Here is a 17,632-nt window from a genome sequence, read left to right as displayed (position 1 = left end):
GTATTGTGTGTAGGCCAGTGACCCAACAAAATCTATATTTAATCAATTTTAAATTCAGGCTGTAACACAACAAAATGTGGAAAAAGTCAGGGGGTGTGAATAGTTTCTGAACGCACTGTATATATACTACCACCCAAAAGGGCACTTGGCGAGTGGGAGGGCAAAGGGGCAGGTGCCCCTTTAACAAAAATGTATCTTCTCTGTGCATGTATCTGGCTCAAACTTCAGTTCATTTTCCTGTGATTTTTGTTAGCAGTGACACCAGTTCTGGCCTTTCAGCTCCCCCTACTGGTCATTAATACTGTCTTTGAATCAGTATGTGGCATAATATTTGACAACAATGTTTTTCCTTTCTGTTCGGGCCAATTTTCTGGAGTATCCATCTGTCCGCACCAGAGATTTAAAGGTCCACACTCCTCTGTTTTCATGCACATCTGAATCGTGACTGTGGGATCAGATGGACTCTGTACTCACACAGCTCTCTCCCTCTCCTGATAATGGAAAAGGTGAAGGATTAACAGAACATTAACACAGAGCTCTATTCTAATCTTTTATACCATTCTTTTTCTCCATGTGCTCATTCTTAGAAATGTATTTCTTGGAGACAGCAGCGAGGTGTTAAGGTCAAGTGGTAGAGGCCACCTTTGATTGGCTGTGCTACTCATGTTGCTCTCCTCAGGTTGCCTGGAAAGGCCACAGGGAGTCATCACAGTCATTACAGACCAGACATATTAGAGTTCTCCTCAGGATTTACCCCATGTCATTCCAGACCATGTGTATATCCACATTAGTAATGAAACGCTTGCCTCAGTTATGCAAAATTACATTTGTATTTTTTCTTCTTCCAGAAAGCATAGATGAGCATTGGTTAGATTGTCACAATGAATATGAAATGGGAATAAACATTTTGTCAGGGAATGGGTGGATTACCACATTAATCAGGGTGTAGAGTGATTTGCATTTTTTTTTGTGAAATCAAGATAATTGGAATTCCTTATATCACATAAAACAAATATGAACCATTACTTAAATTGTGAATTAAAAAAAACATTATACAAAAACACTAACTCCAGTGGAGCATTGTTTTTCAGAGCAGTGATGTCACCCCAGACGTGTGTCAGGCCTCTGCTAAGCTTCGGCCTTCTCTCCGTCAGCGTCAGAATGGACGTGGCTGTTTGTTGCCATGGGAACCCCTCCGGAGGTCACATAGGCTTGATGGCCACTCCCACTGGTAGGGACGCCTTCATACGCCACTGTGGCTGAACTCTTAGGGATGGCTCTGGCGGGGGAAAGAGAAACTGTAGGTTAAACACTGCACCACACATTTTAATTGTATTATTGTCAATGAGTTAAAAGTGCAGCACAAATCATAATCACTCACTGCATCTCTGTTGCCTTTGCAGCCTTATGTTTCTGCTTCTTCATGGAGTGTGTCATGTACCAGACGATAAGGATAATAAGGACCGCTCCAAGTAGTGCTCCAATGACAGCACCAGCAATGGCCCCGTCTCTTAACTCTGTTAATGGGGGGTTATTGGTAAGTATAGTTACAACAGTGTGTTTAAAGATTATATAGCCACGTTCAATAAAAGTCAAAACAACAGCATACGTATATATTACCCATACCATGGTTGAGCTCCACAGTGCAAGTAGCAGATCCTACAGCGTTAGAGGCACTGCAACGATACTCTCCAAACTCAAACTGGGATATGTTTCTGAAATACAAGGATCCTATTGTCGGATCTGAAAAGAAAGAGAAAGAACACAAGTCTAGCAAAAGCATTCTAATGAATCAGAGAACAACAGAGTGATGGGGAATGTGTGTTACAGAGGAACAGTATGGCAACCCACCAGTGTTCCCCATTACAGGTGTCTTGGTCTTGTCCTGATCCACTCTGATCCAGGTATAGGTGGGGGTGGGGCTTCCCCGCTCACTGTGGCAGGTGAGGGTAACCAGGTGACCAGACTCCACATTACCATGGACAGCACAGAAGGGCATAGATGGCCCCTCTTACAGACCATGTAATAGAGAGAGAGAGAGCAAGAGTTAAGCTTACGTAACATGCTGCAAGCTGCCAGTTGATCCAACTACCGACAATCAGAGAAAGTGCCCAAAGGTGATAGCCAAGTTAGACATAAAAGTCAACACTTTGCCCTGGACCAGTAGCTAGCTATTTAAAATAATGACTTTATTATCCCTGTGGGGACATTTTGGTTGCGGCTCTATTCATAGATAAATATATTATCAGACAAAGAACATATGCAATAAATACAGGTAGAAAAAGGGCAGTTCATGAGCGATCAATGATGAATCTGTACATTATACACTATACACAGCAGAACACTGTCAACTACAAATTCAACTGTAGGCCAGCGCGCTGCTCCTACTTGGGGTTTTTAACACTCAGGATTTGGTCTCGTCGTAGGTACCGTTGCCGTTGGAATGCAGAACACTGAATGCCAGGGCTTGAAACGAGTCGTTACAGTGGTACGGTCATACATCAGCAGTCTAGTAAAGATGATGTCATCGCCCTGAGTGTCTCTTATGCTTTGCAATGGTGACAAAGGTGGCATTGTACTGTACACAATGATACCGGCAGGGTTTACGGTGACTAAAATGAAGAATTTATACAACAGACATGACCAATTAAGACGATGATATATTTGTAAGATGAGCAGCCATTGGTACAATCAAATGTGTATATAAACACAGCATGAAAAATAAAAGGCCAAGACCATTTCCATGGTAGGACTGAATACCGTGTATTACCTTCCCCATAATGCTTCACTACAACCTCTCTGCTTTATCGAACTGGGAATCATTCATTTCATCTAAAATAGTCATGTGTCTCTCCAGTCTATTCCTGAGGAGTACGAGACATGTCGGGAGGCGGTCTTGTACTGCTGTGTTCCTGTTCTAATTTCTGACACTGACAATGAAGATACTAGTCTGCTCCAGTTCCCATGGAAACTACTGTGGACACTGAGGCCTGCAAGGTTGGCCTGGTAACTCTGTGGATGAGTGGAATCACAGAAGGCATGTAATTCAACGATCACCAAAGTCAGACTAGGAAAAACAGTGTAACTATTTCATAGATCTGCTCGTGTGTTGTGGTGACACTGAAATGGGAAGAAGATTTATGTTACTATTCAATTATTACATGTGACATCATTGTATTCATTTATGAAGTGAACCATGACTAATTTCAAAGCATTTGACCAAATGTAAAAACAGAACTTACCAAGAATGTTGACAATGATAGTGGCCTCAGTCTTCCCATTGACATCAGGGAAGTTGTGGACTTCGCAGGTGTAGGCCCCTGCATCTGACACTTGCATGTTGCTTATTGTTATTGAGGCATTGCTAGTAGTTGGATAGGTGGGAGCCTTCAACCTGCCTTCATACGGTTTAGAAATAATGTCCTCTCCTGCCTGAGAGTAATACACCTAGAAAGTAACAGCAAAAATGTCTTAGAGCTTACATAAAAACAATCACTGGACAACCAACAGATTTCGTGCTGATATTTCAGAGACCTACTCATTCTACAGAAGAAAGTTACAATATGGCAGAAAAGTTGGAGCAACTCCAAGTGTTAGTAAGAAGACTGTGTGACGTGAAGTCTGAGGTTTTGCTCTATTGTAACACTGCCTCTGGTAAGAGGGCAGGGAGCCACTTGTGCTCTGGTGACTGTGCTTTTTTCTGTCGTTCCAAGGTGTGTCACAAAATGGGCGCTCAAGAGCAAGCACCATATTGAGTAGTATCTGCCTTGGGGAGGTCCAGAATGAACTGCACTTTTATTTTATTGTACTTTATATGATTATTTGAGAGCTATACTGTTTGATAAAATGTTGCAAAGATATCAGGAACTGTTCTGAACTAGAAATACTTGAGTGGTTATTTAGGAAAGAAGTATTCCTGGTTGCAAATTGTATCTCCAGCTTGGAAGACAAGATCAGTTGTATATTTGAAATGTTTTTGTTTTGTTTTTCACTGCTGTATGAACGTATGTTTATACACTGTATATGTATGTGTGCACATATAGACATAATTATTTTATTTTGCTACAGAAAATACAGTGTCTTATATGCCCATGTGGGCATCCAGAAGATGCATGACACTGTAATAATAAAACAAATCAAATCATCCTCGTGGAACCTCATATTAATCAACAGCATGCCCATCAACTGCAATGACTCTCCTACGTTTCCATGTATACCTGAAAGCAGTTTGATCACACACTTTCAAATTCAGACGTCTTTGTAAATCCCTGTAAGTACGATAACATTGCCTTTAGCACTCTTGTCCATGAACAGAACAATATCCTTTGGCGCACTAGGTGTGTAAAACGGTCCAGGTGACATTGAGGACGCAGAGGGAGTGTGACCATGTGGCAACATAGGACATAGTAACATCAGCCTACATACCTGCTGTGGCATAATGGAGGTTTTGGCAACAAAACTCCACTGGATGATGATGCCGCTCGTGTTCTGCACGGTGGTAACAAACGTGCACTGGAGAAGAGCACTTTCACCATTTGTCACGTTCACAAATTTCTCGGGAACCGTCACTGTGATTAAATGCCCACATCCTAGAAAAAAAGAAGACTGTTATAAAAAACATCATATTTGTTTGACTTTTTATGAGTGTTTTCCTCTGCTTGGACATGATCCTTTAATCTCAAATATGTCACACTCCGATGTGTAAGGCCAAGATATATACAGTAGGTACACAATCCTTCATCACTACTGTTTTTAAAAGGTATAATACAGGAACACATAGTTACTCACCCATCATGCTGAACAGCATCGCCATTCTCAGTGTAGGTGACATTTTAAAGGAAATGTTCATGTGTCGTTCAATAAGCCAGTCGAGAGTGTTATCGTAGCAGTACCTGAAAAGGCCTCACCTTTCTCAGTCCTTAGCTATCAACTAATGAGTAAAGGGCAACGGCCAGGCAGAGTGTACTGTATTAGCCCGTGGTGACACTCTGTAGTAGTGGTCAGGCTGTTTTTGTGCCTCTAGGTATCATGGGGATGTTTGCACAGCCATGTTTGCCATATCACCTAGACTGGGCGGGAACACTCTCTGACTGTTTTCTTTCAAAAATCTGATTTGCATTTCCAAATTACCGCTATTTGTTCATACGTCAATGTTTAGACTTACAGGCAGGCCATGATGTCTGTGCTAAAGGATATATAGCACAATTTAATTGATGTTTTTGCACTTTACACCATCAGTTGTACACTACACAGTACAGTATACCTTTTTGATTCTGTCTGTTAACCTTATTCCAACGGCCCACTATGTATTGACAGTGACTGTTCCAGTAATTCATTATTTAGTATTTGGGCTGATGCTCATCTTTCCCTCTTCTATGCTCTAAATGTACCTTGTAATTCATTCTGGGTCAGGGCTTCTGAAAAAGGAATTAATGTAATGTAATCTCTACTTGGTCTTTATCACCTGCCCTGAGGAAGTGTGAGCCAGAGCACTACAATACTCTGCTTATCTTTGGGGAGTTCACTCCCTGGCACTGCCGCTGAGTTATAAAAGCCAGTTTTGCCTGTGTCACTCTGCTCGTGCTAAGTGATCGACACGGCGGTAGGGGGGACAATGAATGATATATAATTATTTGTGCATAATTACAATAAAGTGACATAAGAAATGAATGATGTGGAAATGTTGATCAGCAGTGACTAAACTGTCAGAGGGAAAACGGGGAAGGGGGATGTAGAGGGAGATGTGGAGAATGGAGGTGGTATTGAGGAAGGGGAGTGGGAGGAAATCAAGTCATTGGGCACAGAGCTCCTATACAGTTCCCATCAAAAATTTGGACACACCTACCCATTCAAGGGTTTTTCTTTATTTTTACTATTTCTACATTGTAGAATAATAGTGAAGACCTCAAAACTATGAAATAACACATATGGAATCATGTAGTAACCAAAAAAGTGTTAAACAAATCAAAAATATTTTATATTTGAGATTCTTCAAAGTAGCCACCCTTTGCTTGAAGACAGCTTTGCACACTCTTGGCACACTCTCAGCTTCATGAGGTAGTCACCTGCAATGCATTTCAATTAACAGGTGTGCCTTGTTAATTTGTGTAATTTCTTTCCTTCTTAATGCGTTTGAGCCAATCAGTTGTGTTGTGACAAGCTCGGTGTGGTATACAGAAGATAGCCCTATTTGGTAAAAGATCAAGTCCATATTATGGTAAAAACAACTCAAAAAAGCAAAGAGAAATGACAGTCCATCATTACTTACATGAAGGTCAGTCAATGCGAAAAATGTCAAGAACTTTGAAAGTTTCTTCAAGTACAGTTGCAAAAACCATCAAGCCCTATGATGAAACTGGCTCTCATGAGGACCGCCACAGGAAAGGAAGACCCAGAGTTACCTCTGCTGCGGAGGATAAATGCATTAGAGTTAACTGCACCTCAGATTGCACCCCAAATAACTGCTTCACAGAGTTCAAGTAACAGTCACATCCCAACATCAACTGTTCAGAGGAGACTGCATGAATCAAGCCTTCATGGTCGAATTGCTGCAAAGAAACCACTACTAAAGGACACCAATAATAATAAGAGACTTGCTTGGGCCAAGAAACACGAGCAATGGACATTAGACTGGTGTAAATCTGTCCTTTGGTCTGATTCCAAATTTGAGATTTTTGCTTCCAACCGCCATGTCTTTGTGAGACGCAGAGTAGGTGAACGGATGATCTCCTCATGTGTGGTTCCCATCGTGAAGCATGGAGGTGTAAGTGGGATGGTGTGGGGGTGCTTTGCTGGTGACACTGTCTGTGATTTATTTAGAATTCAAGGCACACTTAACCAGCATGGCTACCACAGCATTCTGCAGCGATACGCCATCCCATCTGGTTTGTGCTTAGTGGGACTATCATTTGTTTTTCAACAGGACAATGACCCAAAACACACCTCCAGGCTGTGTAAGGGCTATTTGACCAAGGAGAGTGATGGAGTGCTGCATCAGATGACCTGGCCTCCATAATCATCAGACCTCAATCAAATTGATAATAATGGCGCCGGAGGAGATGGCTGCCGGTTTACGGTCCCGTAACCATTTGTACTATAAGACAAGGGGTGGCGGTCTATGTGTATTTGTAAACAACAGCTTGTGCACGAAATCTAAGGAAGTCTCAAGGTTTTGCTCGCCTGAGGTCGAGAATCTCATGATAAGCTATAGACCACACTATTTACCAAGAGAGTTTTCATCTATATTCTTCGTAGCTGTCTATTTACCACCACAAACCAATGTGGGCCACAGTCAGTGAGCTGTATAAGGCCATAAGCAAACAGGGAAACACTCTTCCAGAGGCGGTGCTCCTAGTGGCCGGGGACTTTAATGCAGAGAAACTTAAATCCATTTTACCTCATTTCTACCAGCATGTTAAATGTGCAACCAGAGGGAAAAAAACTCTGGACCACATTTACTCCACGCAGAGACACATACAAAGCTCTACCTCGCCCTCCATTAGGCAAATCTGACCATAACTCTATCCTCCTGATTCCTGCTTACAAGCTAAAATTAAAGCAGGAAGCACCAGTAACTCGGTCAATTAGAAGTGGTCAAATGAAGCAGATGCTAAGCTACAGGACTGTTTTGCTAGCACAGAATGGAATATGTTCTGGGATTCTTCCGATGGCATTGAGGAGTACATCACATCAGTCACTGGCTTCATCAATAAATGCATCGATGACGTCGTCCCCACAGTGACCATATGGATTACAGGCAACATCAACACTGAGCTAAAGGGTAGAGCTGCCGCTTTCAAGGAGTGGGACTCTAACCCGGAAGCTTATAAGAAATCCCGCTATGCCCTCCGACGAACCATCAAACAGGCAAAGCATCAATACAGGACTATGATTGAATTGTGCTACACCGGCTCCGACGCTCGACGGATGTGGCAGGGCTTGCAAACTATTAAAGACTACAAAGGGAAGCACAGCTGTGAGCTGCCCAAAGACACGAGCCTACCAGACGAGCTAAATTACTTCTTTGCTCGCTTCGAGGCAAGTAACACTGAAACATACATGAGAGCATCAGCAGTTCCGGATAACTGTGTGATCACGCTCTCCATAGCCGATGTGAGTAAGACCTTTAAACAGGTCAACATTCACAAGGCCGCAGGGCCAGACGGATTACCACGACGTGTACTCAGAGCATGCGTTGACCAACTGGCAAGTGCCTTCACTGACATTTTCAACCTGTCCCTGACTGAGTCTGTAATACCAACATGTTTCAAGCAGACCACAATAATCCCTATGCCCAAGAACGCTAAGGTAACCTACCTAAATGACTACCGACCCGTAGCACTCACGTCTGTAGCCATGAAGTGCTTTGAAAGGCTGGTGATGGCTCACATCAACACCATTATCCCAGAAACTTTAGACCCACTCCAATTTGCATACCGCCCCAACAGATCCACAGATGATGCAATCTCTATTGCACTCAACACTGCCCTTTCCCACCTGTACAAAAGGAACACCTATATGAGAATGCGATTCATTGACTACAGCTCAGCGTTCAACACCATAGTGCCCTCAAAGCTCATCACTAAGCTAAGGACCCTGTGACTAAACGCCTCCCTCTGCAACTGGATTCTGGACTTCTTGACGGGCCACCCCCAGGTGGTAAAGGTAGGTAACAACATATCTACCACGCTGATCGTCAACACGGGTGCCCAGGGGTGCATGCTCAGTCCCCTCCTGTACTCCCTGTTCACTCATGACTGCATGGCCATACACGACTCCAACACCATCATCAAGTTTGACGATTTCACAACAGTGGTAGGCCTGATCACCGACAACGATGAGACAGCCTATAGGGAGGAGGTCAGAGACCTGGCCGTGTGGTGCCAGGACAACAACCTCTTCCTCAACGTGATCAAGACAAAGGAGATGATTGTGGACTACAGGAAAGGGAGTACCGAACACACCCCCATTCTCATAGACAGAGCTGTAGTGGAGCAGGTTGAGACCTTCAAGTTCCTTGGTGTCCACATCACCAACAAATGTCATGGTCCAAACACTAAGACAGTCCTGAAGAGAGCACCACAAAGCCTTTTCCCCTGCAGGAGACTGAAAAGATTTGGCAAAGGTTCTACAGCTACACCATCGAGAGCACCATGACTGGTTGCATCACTACCTGGTATGGCAACTGCTCAGCCTCTGACTTCAAGGCACTACAGAGGGTAGTGCGTACGGCCCAGTACATCACTGGGGCCAAGCTTCCTGCCATCCAGGACCTCTATACCAGGCGGTGTCAGAGGAAGGCCCTAAAAATTGTCAAAGACTCCAGCCACCCTATTCTAGTAGGTCCAAAAGGCTTCTTAACAGCTAATCAAAGGGCTACCCAGACCCCCCCCTTTTACGCTGCTGCTACTCCCTGTGTATTAACTATGCATAGTCACTTTAACTCTACCTACATGTGCATATTACCTCAATTACCTCGACTAACTGGTGTCCCCGCACGTTGACTCTGTACCGGTACCCCCAGTATATAGCCTCGCTATTGTTATTTTACTGCTGCTGTTAAATTATTTGTCACTTTTATTTTCTATTTTTTACTTATCTATTTTTTACTTACCACTTATTTTTCTTAAAACTGCAAATTTGGTTAAGGGCTTGTAAGTAAGCATTTCACTGTAATGTCTACACCTGTTGTATTCAGCACATGTGACAAAGACAATTTGATTTGATTTGAGATGGTTTGGGATGAGTTGGACCGCAGAGTGAAGGAAAAGCAGCCAACAAGTGCTCAGCATATGTGGGAACTCCTTCAAGACTGTTGGAAAAGCATTCCTCGTGAATGCTTCCTCGTGAGAGAGTGCCGCGAGTTTGCAAAGCTGTCATCAAGGCAAAAGGTGGATACTTTGAAGAATCTAAAATCTAAAATACATTTTCATTTGTTTAACACTTTTTTGGTTACTACGTGATTCCATATGTGTTATTTCATAGTTTTGATGCCTTCACTACAATGTAGAAAATAGTAAAAACAAAGAAAAACCCTTGAATGAGTAGGTGTGTCCAAACTTTTGACTGGTACTGTACGTCTGCCAAGGTGTCATACCATGACCATCATTAGGATGCATTAAAAGAATCATCTGAAAGAGCACCAGAAATGTCAGAGCAAAGCATGTCCATGTTATAGTTCTGCTGGGTTTATGAAAATGAAATGTGGCCATGGTGAATAAAACCTTATCAAACGGCATGACTAAACACACACACACGAAAGAGAAAGAAAACATACAGGTTAATCATTGAAATCTCTAGGGCCTTACTGGTGTGGCCCTGCTAGCTCATCTAGTTCATGCAAACTGAAACTCAAGTATGCATCCACAGCAACCATACGGTGCTTTGCACTGAATGTGACATATTACCTACATAGGCAGAGAAAGAGTGAGGGATGAAGACAATGTTGTTGTTGGAAGTTACATTTTAATGCCCAACGATTACAATAACATTTTGTCACCAATGAGATCAAAGAACTCAGAACGACATCCTTCCCAACATTATCTGTTGTCTGACTTCTCTCTTTGGTTGTCGTAGTTTTTTATTTATTTTCAGGACATGGTCATGATTCCAATGAACCCTGAGAGTATCTAAAAACCCAACATGCAAGTAATTTACGTTGGCCATAGATGCGGTAAAGAGGTCAATCGAACTCGACCAAAACAATGGAATTGCCATGGAAACATGTTGGGGGAAAGGGCTGTGGTGGAAAGATCCTGACTCTCCTCATTGGCCCCCAGCAAAATTAGCCTACATTTTGGCTATTGTTTAAATGTGTATTTCTCACTAAGTTGAGGTGAAAATCGGAGTATAATACTTGAATGGATGTCAACCCCAGTACATGTTCATGTCATTGCCACCAATCAACTGCATTACAGGTAAAAAGGACTTTGACTACCACCATCGATTTATGTATGGTTGCTATGCTAACCATCTTATACAAATGGGAGTTAGCATTTAGTAGTCACTTCTTCTAAACCTGAAAAGGGACAACTTCAGCCAAACGTATCCAAATCGGACTTAAGTAACCACATTGTGGGCCTGTTACAATATATAAATCATGACGGATTTGACGTACATCCACTTTGTTAGATTTGTTGAATGTGCGCCAGTCTGGTCGATGGAACCTCTGCTTTCCATTGACTCATTTACCGCATTCATGGTTTGTCACAGTGCTCTAATCATCTTTGCTATGGAAATGCTCTAGACCTTTCCAAAGTTATCCTCAGCATTCAGAAAGACAACTTTTGATATTTGAAGCACATTGGAAAACATTATCAGTCTGCCTTTTTGAGAAATGTAAACAAAAAATGAACCGAAAAGTCTCTCAACAACGTTTGGCGATGGATAAGATGTTAAATACATTTTTATTTTGCATCCGGATTTGAAATTACAACTACAGTGTATCAACATTTGTATTACAGGAAAGCCTAAAGGGGGTCTCACAGTAGTTTGAAGTTTGACATTACACAGTAGTTTAATATTTTACATTACATTAAGGCCTAGATTAATCATGAATACTCAATTTGGAATTCTGTTCAGAAATGACACATCGTTAACTGTTTTGAACAGGAGTTTATCATTCATGAGACCCAAGTCGTCTCCTCCAGCGATGGGTATGGACACGGACAGGGTGACCTGGAGATAAAGACTGAGGCTCCTGGGGCCTCCCAGCCAGAGGCCACCTAGCCCATCCAGGGCATCCAGAACCTCTCCTATGGCATGTACTATCTTACACCTTTGTGCCTGGGTATAAGATGATCGACAGGTCATCAATCTAAAGACACCACGATGAGTCTGATGAGGAAGAGGAAATATTTCAAAGACCCCTCTGAATTCCTCACAGGTACTTGATCTCTTTTTCTTCACTCTTGTCCAGAGAAGTGGACCAAGCAGTCACCGAATCCTGGAAAGAGCTCGGCGCCTTGCCCAATCAGTGATGGATGCAGAGAACGACTGTGGCCATATTTATGACATGGTGACCGGTCAGAGCGATAGTAGCAGTCGTCCTGTCATGCTGACCCTGGTTGTGAAGATGTCCATATTAGCGGTACCAGCCCATGTAGATCCTGAGGAGGACCACTGCACGCTGGTCCTGCCTCCCAAAAAACTCTGGAGAGAGGCCCTGTCTGATTGATGCAGCATATTTACCTAGTTTAATAAAGCTATCTATTAAAACTCTGCTTGTGACCTGTCCTCTCTCTCTCTGTCCATTAATCACGCCATAAAAAGAGGCCTTTGTAACTCTTCCAGGAGTCGTGACATGGTCTTAAATTCCAACGTGGCTCTCATATTTTAAACCTCTTTCTTGCACTCATTGATTTTTATGGTCTCTTAAAATGATCCCAATCAAGTAAGTGTCAAAGTTTAGTGATATGATAAACTATGCTAGCTCCCTCAAACGCAGAGAGCAGAAGGGCTTCACTCTTACTGTGCTTTGATGAGAATATTAGCCTGGAGGACACAGTGTGCAGGTCTGCCTGTAATTACATATAATCATCTCATATTAGATTCGATTAGGTAACAAAGACGTTGGTTTTGGCCGCTGTTGTTGTTCAGCCAGTGGCTCATAAGAGATGTGATTTAGCAGTGGTGTAGTTAGATCCTCTGCCAACAGAGAGCAGTGTTGGCTGCCGACTGATGAGTGGGAGGGAAGGCCATTTGGGAGATGGAGGTGAGGGGAGTTTGAGGCGTGCGATGACAACAGAGAGAAGACCTCCTCTCTGTCCTCAACACGGCTCACTCCTTGCCCCTCGTCCCATTGTCCCAGCAGCCTGGGAAAAACAGGCCAGACATGTAGCATGACTTCACACAGTCCCCACAGCCACTGAAAATACCATCAACACAAAATAGGGAGGGGACACATTGCAAATTCACATATGTGACAACACACAACCATGTAAAAACTCTCACTAGATTGTTAAAAATAAACATTCAGGATTCGTTACTCAAAGGAAAATGCAATGCCAATGAACCATTGTCCTGCATTGCCGTCAACTGCAGGGATGCAATATTGTTTTACTGGAATTGTTGTAGTTATGTTGTTTGAAGCAAGATAAAATAAGAGAAGCCTAAACAGAGACAGTCAGCCTTTCTTGTCTTTTTTCCATCTCTGCCATTCCAAGTGTATTTGGTAGACATTTGTAGAGGTTTCTTTGTATGTGCTGAATAAATAAGGAAGAGAGAATGAGATAGATATAGAGACATAGAGAGAGAGCGAGAGAGAGAGCGAGAGAGAGAGAGAGAGAGAGAGAGAGAGAGAGAGAGAGAGAGAGAGCGAGAGAGGGAGAGGAAGAGAGAGAGAGAGAGAGCGAGAGCGAGAGAGCGAGAGAGAGGGACAGAGCGAGCGAGAGAGAGACAGAGCGAGAGAGCGAGAGGGAGCGAGAGAGAGAGAGAGAGCGAGAGAGTGAGAGAGAGCGAGAGAGAGAGCGAGAGAGGGAGAGGGAGAGGGAGAGAGAGAGCGAGAGAGCGAGAGAGAGGGAGAGAGAGACAGAGCGAGAGAGGGAGAGCGAGAGAGGGAGAGAGAGAGAGGGAAAGAGCGAGAGAGAGAGAGAGAGAGAGAGAGAGAGATAGGGATAGGGATAGGGATATATAGAGAGGAACACATAGATCCAGCAGTGCAGCGATGGTCACATTGTATTGGATAAAAGAGCTGGGTCTTAATATTTTATTAGACGCATTCCGTCTCCACTCCCCCTCATCTCTACACTCTTTCTGCTCAACCCCAAAACAGGAACTCCAAAAGCAAAACATCTGAAAATGGATGGACATCCCAGAGTGAAGTGACCTCTCCCTTAGAGAGAGACACACCACGGCCAAAGTCAGAACATGGTTTCTCGAAAGGTAAAAGCAACAAAGACGCGTATTCATAAAGCCATCACTCACCAAGCCATCACTCTACAAGTAACATTATGATCTTTAATTTGTTTTTATTTAAAAGACCATCACTTACCAATGTGTGTTATCAATAATTGGGAGTTGGGGATGCGACTGCTGATATGAAGTCGACATTTTCTCTCCCACTACTGAAGCACCTTCCAGAGAATCATAAGGAGTCCTTTGGAAGTCTGGCCTATAACAAGACATTTCATTTCCTCAAGCAGTTTCCCAAGTCTATTTAAAAATCAACTCAAACAACACCAAATATCTGTCTCCATGAGATATTTGAATAGACGATGCTCAGTGGCTTTTATCAAGCACAATTGTGACAACTACTGCCTTGCGCTTTACATTGTCAAAATCTGTGTTTGAACTAAACAACTCCATTCATCGCATAAGATGGCATGGTGCTGTCAGGCTTATGATGACCACCGTTTTGAATCCATTCTCTTGATATCATCACCACGTTTACAACTATGTACAGGTAACTGTCAAAATAAAGGAAACACCAACATAAAGTGTCTTAATAGGGCGTTGGGCCACCATGAGCTGCCAGAACAGCTTCAATGCACCTTGGAATAGATTCTAAAGTGTCTGGAAATCTATTGGAGGGATGTGACACCATTCTTCCAAGAAAAAGTCCCTAATTTGGCGTTTTGTTGAAGGTGATGGAAAACTCTGTCTCAGGAGCTGCTCCAGAATCTCCCTTAAGTGTTCAACTTGGTTGAGATCTGGTGACTGAGACACACAAACCCCTTTAATAAACCCCCTATGCTCCTTTGAGACCCCTCTTTCAAAGTAACTGAGAACTCTTCTTCTAGCCATGGTAGCCAAAATAATGGGCAACTGGGCATTTTTATACATGACTCTAAGCATGATGGGATATTAATTGCTTAATTAACTCAGGAACCACACTTGTATGGAAGAACCTGCTTTCAAAATACTTTTTATCCATCATTTAGTCAAGTGTTTCCTTTATTTTGGCAGTTAACTGTTTTTTTCTTTTTTTACATAATCCTTTGTAAAAAATCTGATTTTACCACTCAACCCCAGCCAGTGCAGGTTAAGGGTTAGCTTTGCTTGTGACACAATGGATCAAAATACATCACAGCAGTAGAAAGTGTAAGCCATGAAGCTGAAGCATCATCTTCTTTATGACCATTTCTGCTCCTTTTTCCTCAGTGGAGCAGCCATCAATTTCTGGCCCATGTTAATGCACCCTTTCAATATTTGATGTTTTTATATGGAGTGCTGATAATAGAACACGGAAATGGAGGGCACATTTTGCCGATCTAGTTCAATGGCTCTGCATCCATCTTCTTAACAGAGCAATGCACTCCAATCCTGTGAGTGCTTCTCCTCCACCATCCCCTCCACTGGGGCCATTTTCAAAGTTTACCATAGAAAGAAAGACAGAGTGAAACGGGTGAAAAACAGCAAAGATGTCTGGCTACCCATGGCATCCTGGTAAGAGTTGCTCCTGGATCTGTCTAACATGTCCCACACCAAAAGTCATGGAAAACATGTATGGAACTAGGATCTACAGAAGCTCTTCAATAACAGAATGTGACTGTTTCTCAATGAGAATCTTTAACTCCTGTAAGTATCAATGTGCTAACTTCACAAGACCAGATAGATGACTCTGATCACATGCTCTTTGTCCTCTGTTATCTCTCCAAATACCTTCACCACTCTACATACTCCAAAACATGGAACAGACTCAGTATGAGCCAGAGGACTGAGCGGTCCCGCAAAATGATCTTAACCATAGTAGGGCACAGTTAGTGCTAGGTGTCTATATTATGGTATCCAGCTCTCTTCATGCAGATAAGGGGTAAGCAGTGCTATGGCTTGAGTTGAATAAGGGGCAAACATTACACTTCTCAGCAGGAATCACTTTGTGTCTTTATTCAGGAAATAGGGCATGAAAGGAGGTATACTCTCATTAATGCGTCATGGTTGTAATCAAATTAAAATCTGTAACAAGAAGACACTCTCTTGTCTTTTCTCTCTTTTGTACTCATGGCTGATAGCCCAACAGCCCTTATGAGAAAGCAACACACCAACAAATAGGTGTAACCTCCCACGAAAGCTTGGAATTGCAACGGTAAAGAACTTATTTCGTTTTTCAATTGATTTTTTTTGCAACAGAGTATGTTATTTACCTTTTGGGGACTAACACATTAAAATGAACTCAGCAAAAAAATGTTAATTAAACAATAGATATTAGTCCTCAAAGGGCAAACAAAAAGACATTGTCATTCTTTACTGTATAAGCCTTTATTAGTAAAAAGTCTGTTGTTTGAATGATAACCCTTTTATATCACATACTTTAACACCTTGTATTTGTAAAAAACACATTTTGCTCAAACACCTAAAAAAGCTGATTGACACTATAACATTAATTGGCACTGACAAAAAAAGTAAATACAACTTCATACTATACAAATGTTGATTCCATGAGTACAACTTATACCCCAAATGAAATAAAACACCTGATTAGATAACTGAATCAAATAAAGCGCCCAATGTGAACTCAACAATTACAGTGCAAAAAATTAATACATTTTCTTCCGGGGTAGGTTGTAAGTACATGTCCTTTTTATGAGAAAACAACAGTAATAATAACAATCCATAACAAAACGCAACAAATACAGCCAATTACGAAGAAAAAAAAATAAAAATAAAAATAATTATAAAATACTGATTGAAATCTTTAAAATAGATATGGGTTGGTGGCCTTTCAATTGTATTTTTTTTTTAAAACATTTTTACAGAATTTTCCCCATAGCTATTTGTTTTACAAGTAGTGTTTTCCCTGGTAAAAACTTATTGAAAGAGGGAGCTATACTGATGTATAATTTGGACTCAGCACAGCCTCCTGCAAGTATCATCATAATCAGTAACAGACCAGAACCCCCCAGTCCAGAGGCAACTCATTTAAGAGAAACGGCTGGGAATACCCACTCAGCATGCAATCTCATGGCTTAAGTTCAGATGCTACAGGTAAGCATCCTTTACATCCTTTGTAGTTGAAGGGCGATTGATGTTAGTGCTAAAGCTAAACCTGATAAAACTACAGTATGTACTTGGTGCATTGATTCCAAATTGTATGTGCTTCGGTACACAGTAAGTGAATATGATTGAGAGGTACATATTATTCATGTTAACCATGAATCATATAATGTACATTCTATTTTTCAGTTTTTCTCCAGTTTTATTGAATGTACAGTTTGTTTTACAGTGTTTTGTCGAGCTGGCTGTAAAACAAGTGCAACTAGAGCATGTAAACACTGGGTCCTTCCTTTCCTGGCTGTGAGAATGAAGCTGATGAACAGTGTGAAATAGAAAAATACGAAAATAAACCTTTCCAAACTTAGGTCATGCAAAACAAAACCTTAATCTTCTCTTCTTAACATTTTTTTTTTTTTAGGTTTTCTTTGCAGAAGTATGCCAATGCCATAGAAGCTGTCCATGCCATTAGCAGTGAAGCTAGCTGCTAATACGAACTGCCCTGTTTTGTTCATGCATTAAGAAATATTCAGTGAAAGATATCATATTTACAGTACAATTCACATGTAATTACACATATACACAAGAGGCAAGAAAATTCACATTGAAATCAGTTCAACAGCTGTTGTTTTTTTTTACCTCCACTAATTTTTACCTCCACTAATTTTTACCTCCACTAAATGAATGTATCAACAAAACATAT

The 17,632-nt window shown here is 41.8% G+C and overlaps 1 protein-coding gene across 1 annotated transcript; it reads right to left on the bottom strand.

Moving 5' to 3' along the window:
• Positions 1-811: 811 nt before the first annotated feature.
• Positions 812-5,032, bottom strand: LOC106603193 (V-set and immunoglobulin domain-containing protein 1). Its single transcript, XM_014196517.2, has 7 exons — positions 4,789-5,032; positions 4,426-4,589; positions 3,243-3,447; positions 1,852-2,010; positions 1,627-1,743; positions 1,382-1,517; positions 812-1,279 (listed from the first exon to the last, which is right to left on the bottom strand). The coding sequence occupies exons 1-7, from the start codon at positions 4,847-4,849 to the stop codon at positions 1,129-1,131; spliced, it is 993 nt and encodes a 330-aa protein (XP_014051992.1). The 5' UTR covers positions 4,850-5,032; the 3' UTR covers positions 812-1,128.
• Positions 5,033-17,632: the final 12,600 nt, after the last annotated feature.

The sequence above is a fragment of the Salmo salar genome, chromosome ssa04 (assembly GCF_905237065.1).
Source record: "Salmo salar chromosome ssa04, Ssal_v3.1, whole genome shotgun sequence".
NCBI lineage: Eukaryota > Metazoa > Chordata > Actinopteri > Salmoniformes > Salmonidae > Salmo > Salmo salar.
This window is presented reverse-complemented; position numbering and strand designations above follow the sequence as displayed.

Coding starts and splice junctions, on each gene's coding strand:
- LOC106603193 (XM_014196517.2), bottom strand. CDS start 4,849: ATGAACATTTCCTTTAAAATGTCACCTACACTGAGAATGGCGATGCTG. Junction 4,590..4,788: donor GATGCTGTTCAGCATGATGG/GTGAGTAACTAT, acceptor CTTTTTTTCTAG/GATGTGGGCATTTAATCACA. Junction 1,518..1,626: donor CACTGTGGAGCTCAACCATG/GTATGGGTAATA, acceptor CCCCATTAACAG/AGTTAAGAGACGGGGCCATT.